At 40.0% G+C, this 25,180-nt stretch overlaps 1 protein-coding gene across 6 annotated transcripts in view; it reads right to left on the minus strand.

Annotated features, from left to right (window-relative positions):
- BCAS1 (brain enriched myelin associated protein 1) overlaps positions 1-25,180 on the minus strand; it is a 92,635-nt gene that overhangs the window by 38,719 nt on the left and 28,736 nt on the right. For 5 of the 6 annotated variants that reach the window (XM_039498455.1, XM_039498449.1, XM_039498450.1 and 2 more), the window contains exons 5-9: positions 14,170-14,313; positions 12,995-13,039; positions 7,969-8,109; positions 3,584-3,619; positions 3,007-3,222 (exon numbers count right to left, since the gene is read on the minus strand). In XM_039498455.1, coding sequence (XP_039354389.1) covers positions 3,007-3,222; positions 3,584-3,619; positions 7,969-8,109; positions 12,995-13,039; positions 14,170-14,313 — 582 coding nt within the window. The remainder of the gene's footprint in view (positions 1-3,006; positions 3,223-3,583; positions 3,620-7,968; positions 8,110-12,994; positions 13,040-14,169; positions 14,314-25,180) is intronic. The other variant, XM_039498451.1, reaches the window with a different exon arrangement.

The raw sequence follows: 25,180 nt of genomic DNA on the forward strand, positions 1-25,180 counted from the left end.
ATGGAGTTTGCACCAATGTAAGGTTCGGATTTGACCTACAGTACCCATTTCTCAAAGAGAAGAATGAGATTTTCAAAAAACAAAGAGCCTAAATTTCCCACTGGTTTATACCCCTGTAAACAAGATAAACTTCAATGACTGTAAAACAGTGTCTGTGGGAGAAGAACTGGGTCCAAAGATTATTTTAAATTAACAGAATATAGCGTTAGAAGCTCAGGTGGTGTAATTTATCATCATTCCACTGGAATCAATGAAGAGTTAATTCAAACCAGCTGAGAACCTGGTTTGTATTTTTAATTAGCCTAATTTTGATTGTGCCTGCCATGTATGAGATAAGATAAAATAATTCTGCCATGACAATCAAACTTTCTTTGACAACAACTAGTTCATTAATGGAGACAAAAGATATATTTTCATATATTTTTAAATCAGCTACATTACAATGAGAGAAAGCAAGGGAACATGAATTAACATGAACATCCCACAGGGAGTTGTAGACTGGTGCAATTCATTATTTCAATCCTTAAAGCCAAGCCAGGAATTTTATTATGAAGTAATTGCAATATGTCTTGTTTCCTACTGAGAAAACAAAACATTTAAAAATAACACCTGTTCAGCTAACAATGCAAATATTTTTCAACTTGTCTGAGAAAAGTCAAGAGACTTCTAAAGCTAGACAAACACTGGTTTGGATTAAATAAAAAGCAAGACAGGGCTTTCAGACAAAATTCAAAACAGAATTGTTCTGAGCTTTGTAAAAGTTGGGCAATTTCCCCAATTTCTCTTATTTTTCATTGTCTCTTTATTTGGCTCCTGTTAGCTCATGATATTTCTATCCCATCTGGAAGCAGGAAAGACCAGAAATCTCACAACAAATCTTGTTCTCATAAGACTTCCAGCCAAAGTTTGCAGAATCAGGAAGTTTGGATAGTTCAAAATTAGGCAGAGATGGACCCATGCAGCAAAATTTGGGTCCAGGTTTCAAAGACCTGAAAAGTTCAGGGGTCTTAGAGTCAGACATTTGGTGAAGGCCCATCTATACTCAGAAAGTTCTGATGGTCACCCATATCTGCTGCAGCCTATGTTAGGTCTGCACAGAGATATGCAGAGCTCTCTCTAGTCCCTGTCCACTACTGGGGCAAATTTCCACTCTGATCACCCAACACCATTTGGATGGTGAGGAACATAATTAAACCCAAGGCTGGAGTGGGGATGGTGCCAGAGCACCTGTGGGACTCTTGTCTTGCAGTAATAGTGTTTATTTCTGTTCCAAATTTTGAGGGCCACAAGGAACATTAGGTAGGATGTCAAGCCCTTTTTATAGGCTCAAAGATGTCCCACATGCCAGGAAGGATCTTGAGATGTCTTTATACCCCTTCAGTCTCCCTTCAGATTGACAGAGGTTAAAGAAAAGAAAGAAACAAATGGAGGGATTTGCCTAGGCCTGACATATTTGGACGGGGTTGTAGTGTGTGAGGACAGCTGATATTCACACCGGATGGAACTCACCACAGTGCAGAAGGCCTCTGCACTACTTGAGTCCAATTGAAGCCCTCAGGAGAAGACTTTAGTGGGACTCCCCTAGTGCAGAGGCTTTGTGTTCGCCCTCTGTAGAGGGCAGAATCTCATTTATTAGTCCTAATGGAATTTTGGCCCATAAATCTTCAATGAGAGTTAATGTTCAGGGACAGATCTCCATTTCCCTTCTTTCCTCTTACACAGTAGACTAGGTTACTTATTTATTAAAAATTGACAACTTGGACTAAGTGAATTTCTGGTACAACTCCCATTGACGTCAATGGATTTACAACATAATGGATTTGTCCCTTTGTCTTCAGCTGTTTCTCTTCTTATCCCATCTTGAGGTTCAGTATGCATCTCAGCCGAGCCAGACATATTCAGAAAGTGGATATGGCTTCCATAATAATATGAGAGCTCTCAGATATCTCTTTTCCCACTTTACAGGATTCCTTTTATTACAAATACCTGATTCATCCAATGCCATAGCAAAATAATATACCCAGACAACTGCTTTAAACTGCCTTGGATGTGAAATGAAACAAGCAAATCATGCTTGCTTCATCTGTGAACTAGTAAGCACCATAAATGTGTTAGTGGCATACACAAACTATGTCTCCAATTCCTCTGTCCAGCACAGAAATTATAGACAAAGAAGCTCATGCGCTTCATTTAATCAGTATCTATTTATCTGGGAGCATTTCATTTTTGGCATCTAAATCTGAATAGTAGCTCAGGATGGCAGTTACTCACAATACAATGATTCAGTATAGGTTAGTGCAGTTCCTCTGGTAAATAAAATTAGAAAGGGCTCAGCTTTTTGTATATGTATCACAAAGAACCATAGAAATTGCAGCTTAATTTTCATAATTCCTGCTAGTTTCTGTCAAATATATTGTTTTAACTAAGGGCTGCCAAGCAGTCAATCTGAACCCACAAACGTATAAGCAAGTTCATTCTTGTTTGAAACCCAGTATAAGAAACAGACCCAGAGAGGGACAGATTTTCAGACAGTTAAACAAATAAATCAAGTGACTCCTATAAAAAGAAATAGACTTCTATGGAAATTACTCTAAAAATCTATAGAATCTATTAAAGAATAATATAATCCCTAAAGGAGTTTTAAACCAGTCTATATCATTTAATAGAGATTTATATCACCTATTCATAGGGTTAGTTAAAAAATTCTACAGAATGTTATTACTCTTTATTAAATCATATAGGACTTTTCCAGAAGAGTCATAACTACACACTAGTAAAGTAAATACATGTGCAAATAACCATCAATAGCCATTTGCACATGCAACTACACAAAGCGCATGCACAATGCTGGTAACTGCACAGACATTCACACTTACCTACCTTGTTTAAAAATGTGACTCTGCTTAACTTCTTGGCTTTGGTTCCTTCATCAGGAGTCGAGTTATATTATCTCCCAAAACTGGGGAGGTGGGGAGCAGAGGAAACAATTCTGAAATCTAGACATACCTTTTTCCAGAAGAGTTTGCTCAATGGTGTGGAAGTAGGTGCAGATCTCTCCTTAGTCGTATCTTTAGGGGCTTCGGTAGTTGCTGCTGTTGCCTGCTGCTCAGCTGCAGGTTCAGAGGCTTTTGCATTCTGCTTTGTCGTCTGTGATTCTTGAGCGGGAGGGGCATTTTTTTCAGATTTTACATTGACAGAGGTGACAGGCTGTTGTTCAGCACCCTAGAGACATACACAAAAATCGTTACAGCATCATTAAAACTTTGTAAGGAAAACGGACTCAAAACACACTCAAGCATCACTCATGACAAGAGCTATGACTCAATAAACCATGATTACCCAAGAAATATAACATGGTGCAACACAACTTGTACAGCATCACTCATACAAATTGCATTGCCATACACTTCAGAGTTAAGTAATGCAGTGAACTCATGGCAAGGAAGATGTAAATGAAGTAGAAATCCATCCATTGCAAAGACTGTTAACTGTTACATTCATACATTGTGTCAGACTGGATGTGGCAGTGACAGTTAAAAAATGACGGCATCATATATGGATGACTATAAGTAAACCTACTCACTTGGGTATTAGTTGTCTGTTGGGCCTCTTTTGTGGACTAAAGGGAAACAAAACACAAAAGCAAGTTTGTTTTGAACAATACCATTCTTCAGCTACACAGTTTAGGAACTGGTTGTATCTCTAATCATTTTCTTTTCAGTGAATATTTGTGTGTGTGAAAGTCCAGACTGTGGCTGCCATGTTACATTGAATTGGATGGCCCTGCTTCTACCTACCCTTTTTAAGAAACAAGGCAGCTGTAGTTTGAGCAGCTCCAGCAATAAACCTTTTGCTTGACCTACAGGAATTGCCCTTTAATAGAGAATGATACACACTACATCAGCTCTACCTTACTGGAGTAGAGCTGGCTACTAAAAGGTGTTGGGCTTTCATACTTACTTTATGGAAATCACCAAACTCAAACTCATCCACTAGTACACCAATCACCTTTATTTGGTGCATTCTGTGTCCTTTCCCCACCCAATTATTTATAGCTTTAGAAACACTGGAGTTTCATGTCAGGTGCTTTGTGGCCAGTTCTGGTGCATTTATTTTCACAGACTTGTAATTTCAAGAAAAAAAAAATCTCCAACTCATTTCCTAGAATAAGTCATAACAAATTAAAAAAAAAGAGTAGACATAGCTTTTCAAAGGCACACATTTGTGTGTGTGTGCCTGCATATGCGCGTATGCACATACAACCATCAATGCATGTGTACAAACCCTGGTTTATGTTTACAGATGGGGACTGTTCGCAAAATGGTGTCTTTGAAAATCTGGGTCTTAATTTCTGGGGTAAGAAATGTTGAGTGATAAATGCCATACTGCGGTCTATATTTTGTAGCAAAATGCAGATAAGATATTCCAAATAGTGCTGCAATAATTGCTTAATCAGGCCTTTAAATGTAGCCGGATCTGATTATACTATGTATGGCTGATGTAGAGAATTGTCTAGGATGGATTTGGGGCTATATAATGCTGTGTCATATTTGTTTTTAATTTCTGTTTTGAGGCCTGGGTAATATTTGAGTTATGCCCATTACAAATGACAGTGAAAGTAGATTTTTGTTATTGTGATGATTGTTCGAGCATCAGGTCTTATTGCAGAGTTTTGCAAAGCACTGTATGCCCTAATTCAGTACTGAAGGCAAATGTTCTGTACTCTTGAGACCTTTAGGGAGTAACATTTACTCAAGTTCAGAAGGTCTGCACACACCTTTAAAGCACCTGTGTTTTGAAGTAAAGCTATGCCGGGGTGGGTGGTGGCGAAGAGAGAATGGTCACACAGTGGGGCATCTCTGCACTCTAAAGGCCATGGAGTGTGCCTGGAATATAGCATCTCTGAATATGATCAACAGAGCAGACCTTTGGGGCAGCCTAGGGAAGAATCCAGGAGGTCCACACTTATGAGGACCCAGGGGCTAGGAATTTCCAGTCTGTAAACCAGTGTTGTGGCTACAGAGAGGCGGCACTGGTGGTTAGAGGTTGATTCCATTGCCCCCTCCCCTCCTCCCTACAGAGTTCCCTACCAGGGCCAATTTATAATTTTATGTAAAAAATCAGGCAAAACTCAATGGTCTTGGGTAGGATTTGCTTTTTGATTTGGGAGTTTGTTCACACGACAAGTGTGATCTTTGGGTTTATTGCGACACTGGTAGCCTTGCAGCATGCAGTTTATGCAACCAGATCCAAACTTCACGGAACCAGTTATCATGACCCTTGAGCTGCTCACTCCAAATTATAGGGAAGCTTATATTAGGAAATTCTGGATTCTGTAAAAGGAAGAGAAGCAATAAACTAGAATATAGGCAAATGCTCTGTGCTTCTCTAATTATAGGCACCCTGCCATGCTGTTGGGAGATGTCTTGAAAGAACAGGTGTGAGTGTTCTGCTGGAGACATGAACTTCCCTTTTGTGGTTAGCTCCAATGATCTAGAGTAATTTACAGAACTCCAGGGTGAATGCCGGAAGCTGACTTCAACTGTAGCACCTGAAAGTTAATTAACTATTTCTCGCCACCCCGGATGGAATTTCATAAATCAATCAAGTTGCATTTAAAAACTAGATCTGAGCATAAAGCGACATACACTCAGGATCTGAAATTAGTGATGCGCAGGTGTTCAGCTGGGAGAATCCCATCAAAGCTAATAAAATCCCAGGGTACCAGGCTTAACATGTTTCCAGTTACTGCTCACAAGCAACATTTGAAACTTGTTTTTAAATATGCTTATTTTGACTAGAAGTTAGTGTTTATAGAAGTGACAGCACTGAAAAACAATGGATTTTTAAAAAAATCTCAACCATTGCTATCCTTTTTCAATTAGGATGGATACTTCGGGATTATTACTGAAGCTAACAAGACTATTAAATACAAAAAACTCCAAGTAGCCAAGTGTTCTCAAAACGAAGTGTTCACAGTTACATTTCATTAAACCAATTAGCCATAATTTTAAATACATTAGTACTTTATCTAATTGCCTAAGAAGATGTGTCATGTTTAAATTACAGTTTGTCACGTCATAGGACCAGAAATTAAGGCACGAGGCACTCCATTGTTAAGTTACTAATGTCAGTAATTTCAGATTTTGAAGCAAACCAACACAAAGGACTGACATTTCTGTGATGGCACAAAAGGTAGTGTCCTGATTTGAGACCTCTGCCACAACTAACAGGGTAGAGTTTTAGCCTCAACTTTGAACTTTCTACCTTTTTCATTGGCGAGTGTCACAATTTGTAGTCCCAATATTACTTACACTTGTTTTATAGTGTGGTAATTTCTTATATATTTAAACACAAAACACCCCCACACTTTGAAAAACACAGTAAAGAAGTCCCCACAGAAGGAGGAGTGAGATTCAACATAAAAATATGCATTTATAAATATCTTTTAAAAACATATTAGCTAGTCATGTTTGACACTAGTGGGAGGTCTAGGGGGTAGACTGTGACAAGCTAACTTATTTTAAATGCATTAAATACTTTACACTATTTAAAAATGTGTTAGTTAAAACATGTTAGATGTCATGTTTTCAAAACATGACCTATTTTCCTAGTCTAGACAATGCCCAATAGTTTTAACTGCAGTGGAAAGACTGTCATCCCTTCCATGAGATTTAATGAGACTGAACATTTCCAGGCTAGAAAAAAATGAAGGAATATGGAACTTTTAGTAAACAGTGGAGAATACAATGTTCTTTTTCGTTTTCAAGGGGTTCCTCCCCACCTCTAACCCTTAACATAGCTACTTATTATAAAAGTCCCCTACTCCCAAAACATTCCAAGTGGGTGTCTATAGACGCAATAAAATCAATCCCTGATCATTCTGCCGTCGACTCCACCATGGCAAGAGGTGGAAGCGGAGTTGACAGGGGAGTGGCAGCGGTCAACTCGCCGCCATCCTCACATCCAGGTAAATCAACCTAAGATACGCCGACTTCAGCTATTCATGTAGCTGAAGTTGCGTATCTTAGGTCGACCCCCACCCCCTAGTGTAGACCTCTGATTCTACATTCTTTGGGATATAATGCTACTGTTCTTTGCCTCCCAACCACAGTGCATCACAACATAAATCTTGATCGTCCTTGTTGAGACAAAATCTTTGATTAAGATCTAACACACTGAATACTTGGACTGGGTTGAAAATTCTCTGTCAACACTCCTTTTTCCTATGGAAAAATGGATTTTCAGCTACATGAAATTTTTTAAGGGAAAGTATCTGCTTTCCTCAAGTTTTCATTAGGAAAAACAAAAAAGATTTTCAACCAAAAACAAAATTCAGTTTTCAGCCAAAAATGTTTCACTTTTACAATGAAAATTCAAGCATTTCAGAGGGAAAATATCCCATTTTCCAACCAGCTCTACTGAATGCATGTTTGGGGTTATAGGCCCCAGTTCAGCAAGGGATTTATGCACATGCCTTACTTAAGCATGTGAATAGACCAATTAAGTCAATGGGAATTTTTTCATTATCTTCAGTGGAAGTTGGATTGGGCCCTTAGAACTAGTATCCCATTGAAGGAGATCTCCCCGCCCCCTGCATCCCCAGATTTCATTGTTTGTCAGTGCCAATCTTCTATGTATTCTGGTTATGGCCATTGTAAGTTTAGTTAGTGTTAATGACTTATTACAATAATACAAGAACATAGGTTTTAGCAGATTAGAGGGATTCTTTCAGAATCCTGAATTCACAGATGGTATATGAGGGAAGTTTTTCCATGTTGCAAAACATTTTTTCCCCATAGGTTTTAGGTATATGCTCATGTAATTATTTTTCAAATTATTTAAGGGTTGACCAGATTCTGATCTCAGTTGCACCATATTAAATCCAATCATTTTAATACTTCACCCTGTGAGAAGAGCCATCTGTTACTGCTCAGGGTTCCACTTTTGCTAGAATCATATACAGACCTTATGCCTAAAGAGTCTGCTAAATGTTTTGTGTCCTAACTTAGGACTCTCTGACTTCTTTTTCTTGGCTCCTTTAGCTTGGGATTCTGCTGCTGTCTTCTGAGCGGGATGCCCACCATGGCCCTTTTCCACTTTGGATTCCTTTTGTGCAACAGCATTCATAGTCTATTACATACTCCATTTCCTTTAATGCATTATTAATTATACATAATTAACTATTAATTAATACATAATAAAACACTTACATGTGGTGTATTAAAGCCAAACATTTCATTTCATCCACCTGGACAATAACATGCCAAAAGAATGTTATATGTTTTGTTTAAGAGTTATCTCTCAGTTCCCATGGACTTTGTTTTAGGTGAACAGTAGCAAAATTTGACAGTCATCACTTGGCAAACCTCTTTCTGTTACTTCAGTGGAATTCAGGTGATTTGAACAGAGTTACAAATGAGAGACGAATTTGTATGTGAATGTTTAATCTGAGTCCAGTGGGCCAAAGTCTGAATTAATTTACACCAATTAAATCCAGGATTAATTTCACTCCACATTAAACTAGTATAAATGAGATCAGAATTTGGCCCCAAATTCATCATTATGCTAAGGCCGCAATTCTACAAAGATTAAAGCAGGTACTTAATTTTGAGCACAGGAATAGTCCCTTTGAGTTCAGATGGATTATTCATGTGCTTAAAATTAAGTAGGTGTGCAAATCTTTGCAGGGTCAGGGTTTATCTTTATTATTTAGGATTTTTCTAATGATGTACTGCTGATTATAAAAAAAAAGGTTTCTGAATAGTATGTATAAACAATAAAGATGTATTAATCTTGCATTAATGCATTAATCTAAAATGCATGTGCAAAACATTCTGAGATATATGGAAATGTGTAAAAGACTTATACAAATATCTACCAGTGATGTTGAAAAAAATCAGAGAAAATTAGGAAGTGGGCAGGTACTAACATACTTAAATCAGGAAGTAAATGTTTTAAAGTCACTCCATTGTATATTCCCTTAAGAGGACATTGCTTCTGGGAATGATCTTCCAATCTGAGCGTGAATCAGGAGTATCCTATTCTCTGATACCAGAGCTAGAAGTATGGCTTCAAACAACTGGAATTTCCAGAGCAAAACCACTTACATTGACTGTCTGAGGAAGGCTGGTCTGTTAAAATAGCTAACCTGTCTGGGAGTCTCTGAAAACCTCTTGAGTGGAGCTGCATGAAAGTTTTTATTTGGAATTCTTAGATAAAAAATGGCTTTTATCAAAGCTGAAAACTTTCTTCAGTATTTTGGATGTCGTTGTAATTTTCCTATTTTTAAAAGGGGGGAAAAAAATCCAAAATTTGTGATTTATTTCCAAGTTTTTAATCCCCCCCACCACAATCTTTCTCTATTCAGCACTGGTGAGGCCACACCTGGAGTACTGCATCCAGTTTTGGGCCCCCCACTACAGAAAGGATGTAGTCAAATTGGAGAGAGTCCAGCAGAGGGCAACAAAAATGATTGGGGGCTGAGACACATGACTTATGATAAGAGGTTGAGGGAACTGGGATTATTTAGTCTGCAGCAGAGAACAGTGAGGGGGATTTGATAGCTGCTTTCAACTACCTGAAAGGGGGTTCCAAAGAGGATGGAGCTAGGCTGTTCTCAATGGTGGCAGATGACAGAACAAGGAGCAATGATCTCAAGTTGCAGCAGGGGAGGTCTAGCTTGGATATTAGAAAACACTATTTCACTAGGAGGGTGGTGAAGTGGAATGGATTATCTAGGGAGGAGGTGGAATCTCCATCCTTAGAGGTTTTTAAGGCCCGGCTTGACAAAGCCCTGGCTGGGTTGATTTAGTTGGGGTTGGTCCTGCTTTGAGCAGAGGGTTGGACTAGATGACTTCCTGAGGTCTCTTCCAACTCTAATCTTCTATGATCCAAGTTATTTTGTCATCACTGTGCTGCACACAGTTGTGTGTCACTAAGACTTTTGGGGGGATATCCCATGGTTCTTGTGCTGCAGTAGGAAGAGATGTTCTATGATTCCTTCCCAGTGAATTGTGAGAGAATCTGTTTGTCCTGGGGGGGATTGTGGGAAGACCCTGGAGGACTATCAGAACTCAAATGCATCCTCACTGCAAAGTGGGTGGGTTACCAGTTTGAGATGAAGTGGAACCCGGACTCTAACCTGTAGTTCCAGCTGGGCCAGTTGGCTTGGGTTGAAAGCACAACCGAAGTTGGGTGAGGACACGAGTGGAGTTAGGGGCAATATGCAGGTAAGAGTATGGGCTAACTCTGCAATGAAGACACATACTTAGAGAGAACTTATTCTGTGGACAACGTGGTTGCACTATAAAAACCGTTCCCTGTTGTATTCATGAAGAAAGGCTGCTCCTGCTCCCACTGAAGTTGATGATAAAATTCCCATTGATTTAACTAAGGGGAAGACCAAACCCTAACTGGAATTAGGGTAAAATTTTAGTACTCCTGTTTGCTGACAGGGTTTTTAATAGGGTGAAAGTGGCAAAATTCCTGTTTTGAGCAAAATCATTGATTATGAATTCATCTCTATCAGAAATTCATTATTGGTTCCTCGCTCTTTTCCTACCAAACTGATTTTGAAATGGGAGGGGAGAGGGGAATAAAATTTAGTGCAAAACAAAACAAACACACAAAATGTTATCTTCTTTTTATTTTATTTTGTTCTTGGATTGAGTGAAAATGTGATTTCTCACCAGGAGTGAGGATTTATTTGTCTTGCCAATCCAAGTGCTTAGTCGTGGTGTTAATTCTATTGGAAATAAAAATGTGTTCTTTGTAGAAAGCACTCCCAGCAATCTCTGTATATTGTGCACAAAGGCTGATTTGCATATCCTGCTGGAGGCACCCGGACATGTTTACTTTTACAGGAGTGTTAGCAAACCAAACCCAAACAGCATATTTGTTTCCAAACTTCAGTGTGCCTATATCTACAGTCATATGTTGCAGAAATATCACAAAGTCAGGCATGCAACTGTCTATGTAGGCTGGGATTTGAAGAGGCTCCTGAGACAGCTAGGTATCCAAATCTCATTGAAATTCAATTGGATTTGGGTGACTTACTTCTGCTGGCTCCTTTGAAAATTTCATCCCTGGTAGTTAGAGGCAGTTGACAGAGTTACGTGGACAAGTTAGGTAATTGTGTGCATGACCTATTACATGTCCAAACTGTCAAAATTGGGCTGGTTGTTAAGAATTAAAGGGACCTAAAGAATAGCAGGAAATTGGTATAAAAGAAGAAATACATTAACGGTTATTTTTTATTACTGAATATATAGAAGTCCGATGCTACTTTTTAAACTGTTTTATTCTCTTTATGCTATTTCTCTGAATGCACTTGATAAAATCTAATTAATAAAAATAATGTAGGAGGTTATTTAGTTATAGTCATATGAACTGATTACCAGGTTCGCCGGGAATTCCCGTCTAATTCACTCTGTCAATAGTTTTCCTGTAGGCTACTGTAACATTGCATTATTAATCTACATTATATATTCTGATGGTCCAATTCTGCCGCTGATGAAGCCATTATGATTTTTGACACTGACTTCAAAATGGGATCAAGAGCAGTCCTTCAAAGCATACTTGTTTCTGTTAGAATGATTTGTGCTTTTAAAAACAGTTTCCAGAACATATGCAATCTTTACAAATTAGATGTATACACTTTGGACAATGCCAGGTTTCAGATCTGCACAATAATAAGACTACTGCCATAATAATGCTTCACAGAGCTACAATAATAATGATTCCTGGAGCTCACCCATTTGATGGGCCAATTTTTACTCTGTTATACCAGTGCAAATCCAGAATAATTCTTCTACCTTCAGCGGCAAGACTCTAGATGTAACAGCATGTAGAAACTGGCGCAACGGGCCATATCTTCAACTAGTATAAAGGAGTGTAACTCCAATAAAGTCTGTGCCTTTGAAGGTTATGCTGATGTTCACGAGCTGCTAGGCGGTGGGAAGGCAATGTCACTGTAGGAGAGACTGCAGTCTGCACGCTGCATTACATTAGAAGAGTCTGGACATTCTTTCTACCCCATTTTAAATCATCATGGAGAAACTGACTCTCACCTCCCCATGTCCTCTAGTGCCTGAATAAATGAGGGAATTATACAGAGGTGGAGGGGGACAGAATTTACCTCACAAACCAGGAGCAGGGCGCAGGTTTAAGCTACTTAACAGGAATAGTACAGCCCCTCCAACAACAGCATGCTCCTAGTGTGGATACTTGTGACCAATGAAGGTGTCAGGTCTGGTCCCAGTGAAATCACTGGACGTCTTCCCATTGACTTAAATGGGAGTTAGATCAGACCCCTTGTGGGCATGTTCCCACAAATGGCATCTGGTTTAGACTCTAGCTCCAGGAAGAGCAGAATGTGTTGTCATCTTCCTATGGACCTGTTCCACAGCGGGCAACACCCTGCACAGAATAGCTACAGTTCTGCTGTGCTGAAGGACTTCTGTGACCCTCTATACAAACAGGTGAGAATGTCACCCTGTATGGAAGGCCTCAAGAAAAATATCTATATTCACATTTAAATAATAAGAAGTGAAAACTGGCAGCTTTGCACAGCTGTATAAGCAAAATCATGAAGAAATCCTGACCCTATAATAGTTAATGGGAATTTTGCAATTAAATCCAGTGGGGCCAGAATTTCATCCAGAAACCCAAAACTCATCTAGTTTGAGAATCTAAATAACTTCCAATATAACAATATTACTATTTCAACTTCAAATGTCTAACACGGGAAGTGGATTAAGTAGTACATTCAGCACAGTATTTGAAACTGAATGGAAAAAATAGACTAGTCTATGGTCATCTTTCTTCTTTTGTATTTTATTTCAGAAAGGTTACTGTTTGTTTCATTACAACAAACAGTAACCTCATGTACAGAGGAAGGGAAGGCACAGGAGAAGAAAGGATAGCATTGAAGCCAATCTGAGCACACTGTAATGATAACGACAGAGAGAAAAACATCAAGCAAACTGCCTACCTTGTCCTCAGAGTCACTTTTGGCTTCTGATTTGCTTGGTGAAACCTTAAATATTTGAGAAAACAAAAAACTGTAATAGTGGATGAATTATGTCCAAATTCAGCTTCTTTCAATAGGAAGCATCTGAAATTTCATCAGTTAGTTAGAACCTAGCAGGCTTATCTATGACAATAAGGGAAAGAATACACATGCAACCTACAAATAGCAAACTCTATTTTGCTTTCCAAATGGGAAAGACTTATTGCATATTAATATGAGATGAATTCATTTCCTAAATGTAATTTTGAGACAGTGTCTGGAAAGATAAAAAAATCAAAATAAAAAATACATTAGACAAACCTGAAGGTTCTATTATTCCCTAAAGGTGAACCCAATCATGACCTCTGGCATTTGCTGTCCTTTTGCATTGCTAATTTAGTATTTTCATTACCCAGCTCCCCCTCTCATTAACAACTATTCTTCTTTGTACTTAATGGTTATCCTGTCTCTTCCTTGACTTACATTTGTGCTGCCAGTAACTGATGATTGTTTTGTTTGTATATTTAGACATTTTCAAAGCAAGTTTTAACTCACGGAAAATATTTTAACAGAACTGAATGACTTGAGTTCTAAAACAGTCTATAAGAGTAGAGGACATTTTCCTAATCAATACCACTAAGTAACTATTGCACAGTCTCTTTCTCTCCCTATCAATCTAAGCATTCTCTAAGGCAGGGGTAGGCAACCTATGGCACGGGTGCCGAAGGCGGCACGCAAGCTGACTTTCAGTGGCACTCACACTGCCTGGGTCCTGGCCACCGGTCCGGGGGCTCTGCATTTTAATTTAGTTTTAAATGAAGCTTCTTAAACATTTTAAAAGCCTTATTTACTTTACATACAACAATAGTTTAGTTATATATTATAGACTTATAGAAAGAGACCTTCTAAAAATGTTAAAATGTATTACTGGCACGCGAAACCTTAAATTAGAGTGAATAAATGAAGATTCGGCACACCACTTCTGAAAGGTTGCCGACCCCTGCTCTAAGGCATTAGTTCAGTTTTACAACATTAATCTTTGGTACCTGAGATAATGAGCATATTCGACATTCATAAATGCATATAGATTGGAATTTAATAAGCAGTCTTTGTTTTTAGGTGTTCCCTATAGAGCAAAACTGTAGGCAAAGACTTACCAGTGTTTTAAAGAAACTCATGACAGAATTATTGTTGTCTGTTGTGGCAAATGCCTTGGGGTTCTCTTGTTTTACTGCTGCCTCGTCAGTATTGACACCTGCTGAGCCTTGCTGCACGGCTTTTTGGTTGCAATCATCTATGTCCTAAAAAAGGAGCACAGTTTCTTCAGACCCAGCTTGTTTAATGTCCAGTGGAATGTAAAAGTAACACTTGTGATTTGCATCCTGTTGCTCTCAAGAGTCACAACCCCAATTCCAGCCATACTTATCCAGCCTACATATTCAGAACAATCGAGCATTTATACAAATCTTTTTGCCCCTCTCTTCTAATGTACCAAGCATTTGCAGTTGGCAAGAGGAACACTGTTCTGAGCTACAGAATATAACACACATAGCAAGTAAAGTTGCATGCAGCATCCAAAACAACCCCCCTTTTCTATTAACATGGCTTAGCACTTGTGAACGGTAACAAATGGCTGAGATTTTGGCCTTTGAAGCCGCAATGTCTGATTACAACATACAAAGAAAGCTTCTGCTCCTCAATATACTGCAATTTCCAGAAATAATTTTTATCTAGAAACCACAAACAATATTAAAAAAGCCTCTCAAACCACCAGCAAACATCAACAATAACTCTAGCTTTTTAAGCCACACAGAGCTGTCTCTCATGTATGAGGGGCCAGATTTTCCAAACAGTATGATCAGGACAGTTCTTCCTATGCTAACACTCAGAATTGGGAATCTATTTTCAAAGAAGCTCACTTCTCATATAGGCAGTGAATAAGGGCCAGATTTTCAGAAGTGCTTAGTAGCTGCCGTTGCACATTTACAGCCTGATTTTCAAAAGAGCGCAATCTCCACCATGGTCTAAGGGCCACATTAGAAAATGTGGCCCTTAGACTGTCTTCATAATTTACAATTTTGGCACCACCGATGACTCATAAACTATCTAAAGAGCTGTGCAAAAAATTCACCTCCCCCTTCCCAAATATCTTTTACATGAAGACCTAAAAGGAATAACATAAAAGCGTGAGTCCTCACACATCTTTAGGTCTTGATCTTGCAATGTCCTAAGTGCATCTTGAGAGGTACTGACCATCCCCATCTTCACTGAAATCTGTGGACGTTGAACACCTTGCAGGATTGGGCTCTGGGCTTTAGGGGCTCAGTTAGCAGACAATTCAAATGCAGTGGCTCTCATTGTAACTAGCAAACAACAGTGTGATTAGCAAAGTGCAAGCAGACCAGTTAGGGATCTGCTCCTAGTAGATAACTTTGTAATTGTTAGCACTACAGCAGCTAATATATCAGTTAATCACAACTCTATGGATTTATACACATGCAAATGAGTGAATTCAATTTCAGTTTACAGTGTCTTACATATAAACGACTCTTTGAACAATGATTGAGCACATTCTTCTTTCCCTCCTTTATTAATACTCAGGTTCCCTTTCTCCATTAATCTAATTTTGGGACTTGCTCCTGCAAATCCTACTTATGTGAGCAGTCCTGTTGCAGTAAGTAGGACTGATCACATGAGTAAAGTTTTTAGGAGTTAGAGTTTGTGACCCCACAAACAATAAGCCAGGGTCCTTCCCCTGTTCTAGCCTCTCCATAGTGCTGTCTGTGATGGCATCGAGGGCCAGAATCTGGCCATAACTGGTCAGCTGAAAATTCCTGGCATGGGGGAGTGCTCAGCTTGTGTTTCTCTGCTCAGAACAATAACAAGTGATGATTCAAACTGCACCCTATCCTGAGAAGGGAACACATCACAGAGACAGGCTGTTTCCTCAACTTCTCCCCTTTGGGGCTGCCCATATCCACCTATCTTGAGGGAGCAAATTGTATTTGCCTAGTTAATCGATAAGAATGTCATGCGAGACCGTATCAAATGCCTTACTAAAGTCTAGGTATACCACATCCACCGCTTCTCCCTTATCCACATAAGGGAGTATCTGGGTGCATAGTTATCTCTCCCTTCCCTGGGGCCTCCACACACCTACTCCATGTGTTTAGGGCAATTCTGCACCTTTCCATGCTGCAAAAGGGAGAGGAGAAGATGGCCCAATTGTCTTCATTTCAAAAGCCTACATGAAGAGCAGCAGGACGTAAAAGATCTATCAAGAACCCGAAAAAGAGCTCTGTGTAAGCTCAACAGCTTGTCTCTCTCACCAACAGATGTTGGTTCAATAAAAGATATTACCTCACCTGCCATGTATCTCTAACAGAAGATCACAGTGAGAAAGCAAAAGTCCCACCAGCTAGGTAGGCAGGTACACAGATGGGACTGCTGGATTGGGTATGCAAAAGAAGTGTTCATACAAGCTAAGGTTGGGTTGAAGTTCCACTGAAAATTGGGTCCCATATAATTTTAATCCAGATAGTTTTCTGTACTTTCCTTGTATCAAATGTCTCTGATTAAGGACTGAGAAATGCTCCTTCTTTCTAAATAGATCATAATTATATAGTGGAAATCAACGCAGCCATGCCTATTTACACTAGATAAATATTTGGCCTTTGAACCCTCAGGTAATTAAGTTAATCATCCCTTGAATTTTTTTTTAAACCACTTAACAATATAGCTTGTTTTGTCCTTTTTCTTTAATATGTCATACATTTTAGTCTTTATATGTAGACACTAGGATCCTCACTCACCCCCCAATGTGTAAATTACGATGTCACATTGACTGTTCATTTGCAAAGTAGGCATTTACTTCTGTGCATTTTTCCACATGCAGAGTTTGGAAAATCTGGGTCCTAAGTTATCCCTGTCTTAACGTCTGGTAGTTGGAAATCAGGTTACTTCATGAAAAAGTCACATAGCTAGTTACATATTCCATTTCCCAATCAGCTCTGGTGGTTCTGGACATGAAGTTATTTTCATACCTTGGCTTCTTCTTGTTCTAAGTTCTTGCTTGATGCTGATGGAGCGCAGAGATGAGATTTACATAGGATGTTTGATCCTGCACAATTGAAGTCAATGGCAGCATTACCATCAACATCAATGACACAGGATTGAGTCTTTGCTGAGGTGCACACTCTGCTTTTCTGCATGGGGGAATGGCATATGGGGAGACCATGGTGTTATCCACAGTATAGAAAGGAGATGCTCAGTATCCGTTCATTTGGAAATGGGTATTTCTGCAGGGAGCAAGCGTGCAGCCCGGGATGCACTATACCCTCCCAGGATGAGTAGCCTCCTCACCAAACTGAATAGCTGTCTTGCCTACTAGTGACTCTATTAATGCACCACTCTCCTTTTCAAGTAAGCTCTAATTTACCGAGTGCAGTCCTTTGCTGTAAGGATGCCACTAGGCAGTTGTTCCCATTCTCAGTTTGCTTTCTTGTAGCACCATCAAACAAACTAGTATGAGATGCAAAGAAAGAGATTTTGCAGTTCTTAAATAATAATTAATAATAATATAATTAATAATTAAGTTTTGCCTTGAAAGTACCAACACAGTACACTAGAAAGACCAGCAGCTAGGTCAGGGTCCAAAGTACAGCTCAGAGACCTGTTACTAACCCTGTCATTTCTTCTTGCTCTTCCTTTTCCATGGCAAACAGCACACCCCAATGGCTTTAAATGACTCCAGTCTGTCATGCTTGAAGGAATGACAACACATGCAAAGTCTGTTTAGAGATCAGATAACCAATATGGAGCCTGGAGCCTTTAACGCTTGTGGGTTGTTTTCTGTTAAATGGGTTTGTGGAGTTTTCTTTAATTTTTGCTTACATCTCAGAAACAAAGCTTCATTATTAAACATAATAACAAAAATTTAGAAACTCTTTTGCAAAAAAAATTCATTTTTTTTCTCGGAAATGTCAAACTTACAATTTTTTGACAGTCCATATATTTTTTGTAAAAATAATTGGAAAAAAATAAAAAACGTTTTATAAATTTTTAACATTCCAAAATTTTCAACCAGCTCTCATTATAATCTACTAAAGCATGGCAAGAGAAGAGATTTCATGTGGGAATGATGTATGCAGTATTGTACCGTAAGTGTAGTCCATTCCTGTATTCAGTTCACTGATGTTCTGATTCAGCACTGTTTCAATGCATTGTTTGACTTGGGGCCTAAGATCTTATCAGTTACTAGTTTTTTACCCTCTATTCCACACGGCTATTACAATGAAAAAAGGAAAGAAACCAGCAGAAAGAGAAATATTTCTGTACCCTTTGGTGACATATTCACAAATAAACTAAAATTGAAGTGCATTTTCAAATGCATTAGGACATACTGCCCTTTTCACTCCCTCAACAAAGTTTACCTCCTCTCCAGGCTGTAAATATTGGCATTTTGAGGAGGGACTGTAGTGTCTAGATAACTATAGTGATGAGTGCAGTACAGTGCAGACAAATGCATCTGAACTCATATTGATTTGTTTACTTATAGTTAGATCAAGCTGCCCGCCCCAGGGTGAGCACAGGAGCTCACTAGCCATTGGTGGTATCTGCTTCCTTCTGTGCTACAATCCTGCTTGATGGGTTGGTACAGGGAGCGTCGGGGACCCAGCCCCATCTCCTCCCTGCCACTCCCATGGGTAGTGAGCACCTCCCCTGTGAGTAAGGAGGAAGGGGTTTTTGCATTCAGAGAGCACAGGGACTGAATTCAGCCTTGTCTCTAGATGTACTACATAAGTTGGGGCATAAGGAGGGTATGGAAGGAAGGTTCCTTGTGGCCTTGTACCTCCACTTCTTGTGGAGCAGGCCACTGTTAATTGCTCGGGGAGGGAGGATGTTTAGCATGAAGGCTGCTATATAGAGCTGTGCTTGAGTCCTAAAAAAGAAGAAGGCCCTGATGTCACCACTGTGAGCCGACGTGCTCACTGGCAGCAAAAGGAGGACGAGGGGGCTCTATACTCCTGCCAGGACCCTTCAGTATGGGCCTCCCCTCACCCTGGGGGGAAGAAGGGGGCGCCTGCGGCACTGACCATAGAGAAGGCAGGGATAGGGCACAATGAAGGGGTGCCCAAGCCTCCCCCTTGGCCAGCTCTGAGTGTAGACCCAGCAGCTGCCACCTCCCTTCCTGGCCATGCCTTGGTCTCCCCTCCTAGCCCACAGTGCCAGAACGCCAGCAGGGGCTCCCCATTGGGTGAGGACACAGGCAACGGATCCCTCACTGCGGAGCCACCCCACACTGCTGGCTTGGGCATGCCCGTGATGAGAAGCCATGGCTTCTGGGTCGCTGCTCAGAGCTGGCAGTGGGAGGAGGGCCTAGCCAGGGGCGGCTCCAGGCCCTGTCATGCCAAGTGCGTGCCTGGGGCGGCAAGCCACTGGGAGCGCCCTGCCAGTCACCGCGAGGGCGGCAGGCAAGCTGCCTTTGGCGGCATGCCTGCGGAGGGTCCGCTGGTCCCGCGGCTTTGGCGTGCCTGCGGGAGGTCTGCCGAAGCCAAGGGACCAGTGGACCCTCCGCAGGCAAGCCGCCAATGGCAGCCTGCCTGCCGTGCTTGGGGCGGCAAAATGCCTAGAGCTGCCCCTGGGCCTAGCATCCCTATCCCCCTTTTGTGTGCCTCCTGGCCTCCTTCATTGTGCTCCCCCTTCATTGCATCCCATCAGAAATACCAGAACACCATTCTGGAACATTCCAGCATCGCTCAAGTGCTGATACAGGGCCTGTCCACACCCCTTGCACAGCACTGAGGGACAAGATGAGAAAGGGACACTCATGCAAATCTGATCACCAGAAAACTCTGAGTAGTAGGATAGGCTCTAGACTTGGGAAATCAGGGTTTGTTTCTCAGCTCTGCTATAGGCTTCCTGACAAATCACACAGGGCCAGATTTACAAAGGTTTTTAGGCACCTAAAAATGCAAATAGGTGCTTAGCTGTAGATACAAAAGCACCTTTGGAGATTAGGCACCTCACTCCCACTGGAAGTCATTAGGAGCTAGTCATCTATCTGCATCTTTAGGCACCTAAATACCTTTGTAAGTCTGGGCTTTAATCTCTCTGAGCATAATTCCTCATCTGTAAAGTGGGGATGACATTAATATTACATTTCTCCAACCCTTTGTCTGCCTTGTCTATTTAGATGGAGCTCTTCAGAGCAGGGGCTGTCTGTCTGCACACAGACACACATGTACATACACACACTCTCAATAATTACAGTGCCCAGCACAAGGGGGCCCTAATCTTGGTAGTGGCCTCTAAGTGTTATTTCAGTACAAATAACAACTTATAATAATACAGTATATTTTCTTGAAACTGCTGTATGGATTTACCAGAGGCAGAGAAAATAGTGACACAAGAAGTAGTAATAGCCATTAGGAGATGATATTCCCACTTTCTTTGAGGCACAAAATTGAAAAAAAAAAGTATCTTCAATAGGTGGTATCTCTGAAATACCTTGAGAGAAAGGACTAGCTGGTGTTATAATGGCACACAGGAGGTTTCTATCAACCTGCCATTATGCTTTTTTTTATCAGTCTCCACTTTTTCAAAGAAATATTCCTTTGGGTCATGTTTCTGAGATTTTCTTCCTCTGTATCATAGAATTTTAAAAGAACTATTTACATATGATTTACAAAGGAACATATATTTGTATGGGCAAGTGGTGGGCTGGGGGAGGAGGGGTGAGGAATTCTGAGCATGTGAAATCATGAATGCAATTAAAAAACTTTACCAGAGGACTTCTTTGGTGCTGTGAAGTGTGCACAGAGTGGGGTACATTCTTAGACCTGTATGCAAGGAGTTAAGGACACAGGTTTCATTAGCAATAACAGGATTTTACCTGCTTAAATCTCCAGCCACCATTTTGCAAATCTACCACAGAAAGATATGCATTACAATAGCTCAGAACATTTTAACAGGCTATTTAGAAGTTTCTTGAAAGAACCTGACACAATAGTTTGTACAGCTGCCAATTACAGGCCAAAGCCTTTCCAAGAACACTATGTTCCCTGCAAAACACATGCAGTCTGTGCCAGTTTCAGTGGCCATTCTTCCAAGGATGCCATGTGTATTGGTACTGGACACGTGATAAAAGCTAGCTCTCCTTCAGATGTGAAAGGGACAGTAAAGTGTGAGGCACCAGACCAAAAAAAACAGGATGCAGAATATACATTGCTAAGCAAAACTAGCCTCAGCAGAGCACTTGAAACGGGTGACATCAGCAAAAGAACTTCAGTGAGAATTGTTTAGTGACTTTAACCTGAGTTTCTCTCTCTCTGTGTCTCTCTCATGCACACTCAAATAGAAATGAAAGAGAGAGACACACACACACACAAAAAACCAAACACCATAATTGGTCAACTAGGAGTAGGTGTTCTACTTTCCTACATCCCTTCCAACGCATCTCATTGCTGGCCTGAAACACTCTCCTACGAGAGCCAGACTACACAGTGTAGAGAGAGGTGAAGGATGTAAAGAGCGTGAGGCACCATGTTACCCCGAGCCACCTCAAAACCCAGCATGCCACAAAGCACAACTAAATCCACTATCACCCTTTCCCCCCAATAGACACACACACGTGGCATAGATAAGCTCATATTTTCACATGCAGGCAACCAAATTGCATCAGCAAAATAGGTGCACATAGGAGCAAACAATCAAATTGCACTCACAGGAGACACCAGTTTCTCTGGACAGTGGGCAGTTTCACACACAGTTACCTTTTTGTACTGTAATCACCCTTTTTGTATGAGGAGCTTCCCTAAACTATTAGCCTCCATCAGCATTCAAGCTGCAAACTCAGACCCAAACCTGGGTCTTGACATGGGGCTTTAATTGTGGCCCAGCGCTACCTTCAACAGGAATTTTGCTGGAGTAAGGAACGCAGCATCAGGCCTTTACAGCATAAGTCAGGAGGAGATAATATATGTGGAACCTCACATTCTAGAGCCATATTTAAATATCCACAAAAACCTCTGCAGCGGCGCATTCCATAATGTGCTCTGCAAAGACAAATGCTAATGAAAAAAACCTCTGGAAATAACATAGGAGAAAAGTCAGCATCAGGAGGTAAATGTTCCTGGGTAAATGCATTTATGTAAGGAGCCAAGCTTTTGAGTAATTAAGGGCTTATGCTATAATCTTAGTTCAGTCATTAGAAAACCGTATCAAAAGAATGTATTCCTGCCAACACTTTTGTTTGTATGAATCCTGGCTCAGTGAAACATTTCAGGCAAATAATTAATCTTTTCTTTGGCTTAAATAGTAAATTCTTCATCAATTCATGAATCCTGTCCTTGTTTTAATTATGCTGTGATGTGAATGTAGTTTTGTAGAGCACGAAAATAAAGACTGGTTTGTCAAACACTGAATGCTTGTGGAACTCCTAAGCTAAAACTGTGGAGTCTATCCTTCACTTACCAGCAATGTTATTGGTTATTTGTTGGTGGTTACTGTCTGTGATGCTTTGACTAGAACAGGCTCTTATAGAGGCTACAAATCACAATCCACCAAAAACGATAATGCCCAACAGCAATAACTTGAGTTTCTTTTTCATGGTGTAACATTGTGCAGACACAATCAAGTTAAATTGGCAGCTGTTTGGGAGATTTTGGGTGTAATTTTAAATCTTAATCCTTCTGTCACAATACATGCAAAGTAACCAGTTTTACAGGAAACATAGTTTGTGTGTATTTGAAGACAGAGGCCAGGCCTTAGTTTAATCAGGTGGAATTAGAGCAAAGCTCAGCAACTCAAGGATAATTATAAATTTGACAGCATTTTTATCACCTCTTTTAATCTGGTTATAAAATGTTCATTCCTGGCTCACCATAAAAGGTCTCAGGCTCCTCCACCTCCTGCCTTTTTGTGTTCTGTCTCTCAAATATACAAAGAAATGCCAGGAAATTCAAAGCTAAGGCTGAAGTTTCACTCTCACATTGAGTACCAGTTGAGGTCCTTACCCTACAAAGCACCTATGCACATTTCTGACTTCACTGGGACCATTCACATACTTAAAGTTAAAAGTATTTACAGACACAGGGAGTTAGTTCACAAGCAGTTTCACTGAATTCCAAAGGCATTATATGCAAACTAAGGCCCCAATCCTGCAAATACTTAGGCATGTGCTTAACTTTACTACTCCAAGTAGTCCCATTCATTTCACTTGCATTGGTCTTTACAGGTAAGGGTAGCAGATGTCCAAGTAGCCAAGCTAGAGCTGTGGAATAGAAGAAACATTTCTAACGTGTAATTGTTTGAGTTGGAAAAATTTACTTTGATCGTGTTTGTGATGCATTGATGTTTGCTTTTAACAAAAACGTGCATGCTTGAGGTTTACACATGTGAGAATTTGTTCACAACAAGCAAATGTTTAACTCAAATTATTAGTGAAAAGCTACTTCTGTTTATGTATTGCAGTGTGCAATGCATGCTTCACGTTTCACTGCTTGCACCAACCAACACAGCATGAACTGTACACTGCACATTTTATAACCAAATGTGCCATTTGAAATGTGTGCTATGTGGTTGCTTAAGTCTTAACATAAAAAAAGAGAATCACAGGCCAACTAGGAGTGTCTGCCAGTCAGCAGGGGTGTGATTCTCTACAACATTTTTATACCAGCAAAAAGCCCTGCTGTAGATGCAGTTATACCAGCAACGTGGTTTTGCTGATATAGCTTATTTTGTTTGGGGAACAGGCATAAGCTATAGCTCTAAAAACATTCTTTATTTCTGGTATAAGTTGCGTCTTCTCTCAGGGGTTTTGCCTATGAGCAAACCATTCCTAGTAAAGTGAAATGGCATAGGCCTGGTCTAAAGAAAGTAACAAATAAAGCATGAATTGTGAATTTTATATTTAACTGTAAAGGTAACAATTCTAATCAGCTATAGGCCAAGACTTAATCTTGAAGAAATTTGTAAATATTTGTGAATACTGGCAGAATATCAGTCTTTCCCTGGATAATTTGCAAACGAAAAGAAAAGGCAATATGTACTGAATACATTATTCATTGTGGATCATTCATTCAGCTCTGCTTTAAACAGTGAGTGATTTTAGATTCCACAGTCAGAACACAAATACACAAGTGTGCATAGGCACTATATCCCATGTGTTATAAATTAGCTGTCTGAGATACCCAGTGATGTGCACCATTTTTGAAGGACAGGCACAAAAACACATTTGTTATCAATAAACTTCTATTCTTTCACACTCTTATCTTAAAACAAACTGGCAAACCTTTAAAAAAAAAGATAAATAAATGTATTCTAGGGCTGAGATCCTCCAGAACTGAGATATCAAACCCCCCCAGGGGGGGTATTTCAGAGTAGAAAAAGAGACACTTATTTTAGAAACAATAATATATTCAGAAGGCAAACAGACCTCGTTCAGAGATATGGTCAATGCTGCTCAAGGCAGCAGTTAGTGATATTCTACCTTTAGTATAAGTAGAGGACTTATGCTAGAGCCATCAAAATAATAATTGCTCTTAAAATTGCCTTTTCCTCCATAGATTCTGGTAAACAGGTGTCCAGTTTTTATAATGTCTTTTTCCCTCAAAGGTTATAAAAATATTTGAGCTAGATCCTCAGCTGATGCAAATTAGCACACTGAAGCTAACAGTGGAGTTACACCACTTTACACCTGTTGAGGGGCTGGCCCTTTGAGCAACATAGCCATGCTTGAAGTGCCATTATACGCAAAATCAACCTCTAGTAATTTTGATGGTGTAAAAATTTCCAGATGAAACCTGAACTCATCCTTTAGAAAAAATTTGAGCTGGATGCTCAGCTGTTGTAAAGTAGCATTACTGTGTTGAAGTCAATGAAGCTATGTTGATTTGCCCCATTAAGTTTAAGAACCTATTAATAATCATTTAAAACCAGATAGAACTCTGATTACATTTCCTCCTACATTCCACTAATTCTACTTCAGAGTGCTGACAGCCCTTCATAAATAAAAAATACAATAACATTAATAATAAACCACTGCATGTTCTCCTTGCTATTACCCACTATTCTACAGGAAGAGTAAAAAAAGCCAACACATTTGAGACAAGTATAAAGCAACTCAGCAGTAGCGTTAGAACAATTGCTATAGATACAAAACAATTG

This window comes from Mauremys reevesii, linkage group 13 (genome assembly GCF_016161935.1).
Source record: "Mauremys reevesii isolate NIE-2019 linkage group 13, ASM1616193v1, whole genome shotgun sequence".
Lineage (NCBI taxonomy): Eukaryota > Metazoa > Chordata > Testudines > Geoemydidae > Mauremys > Mauremys reevesii.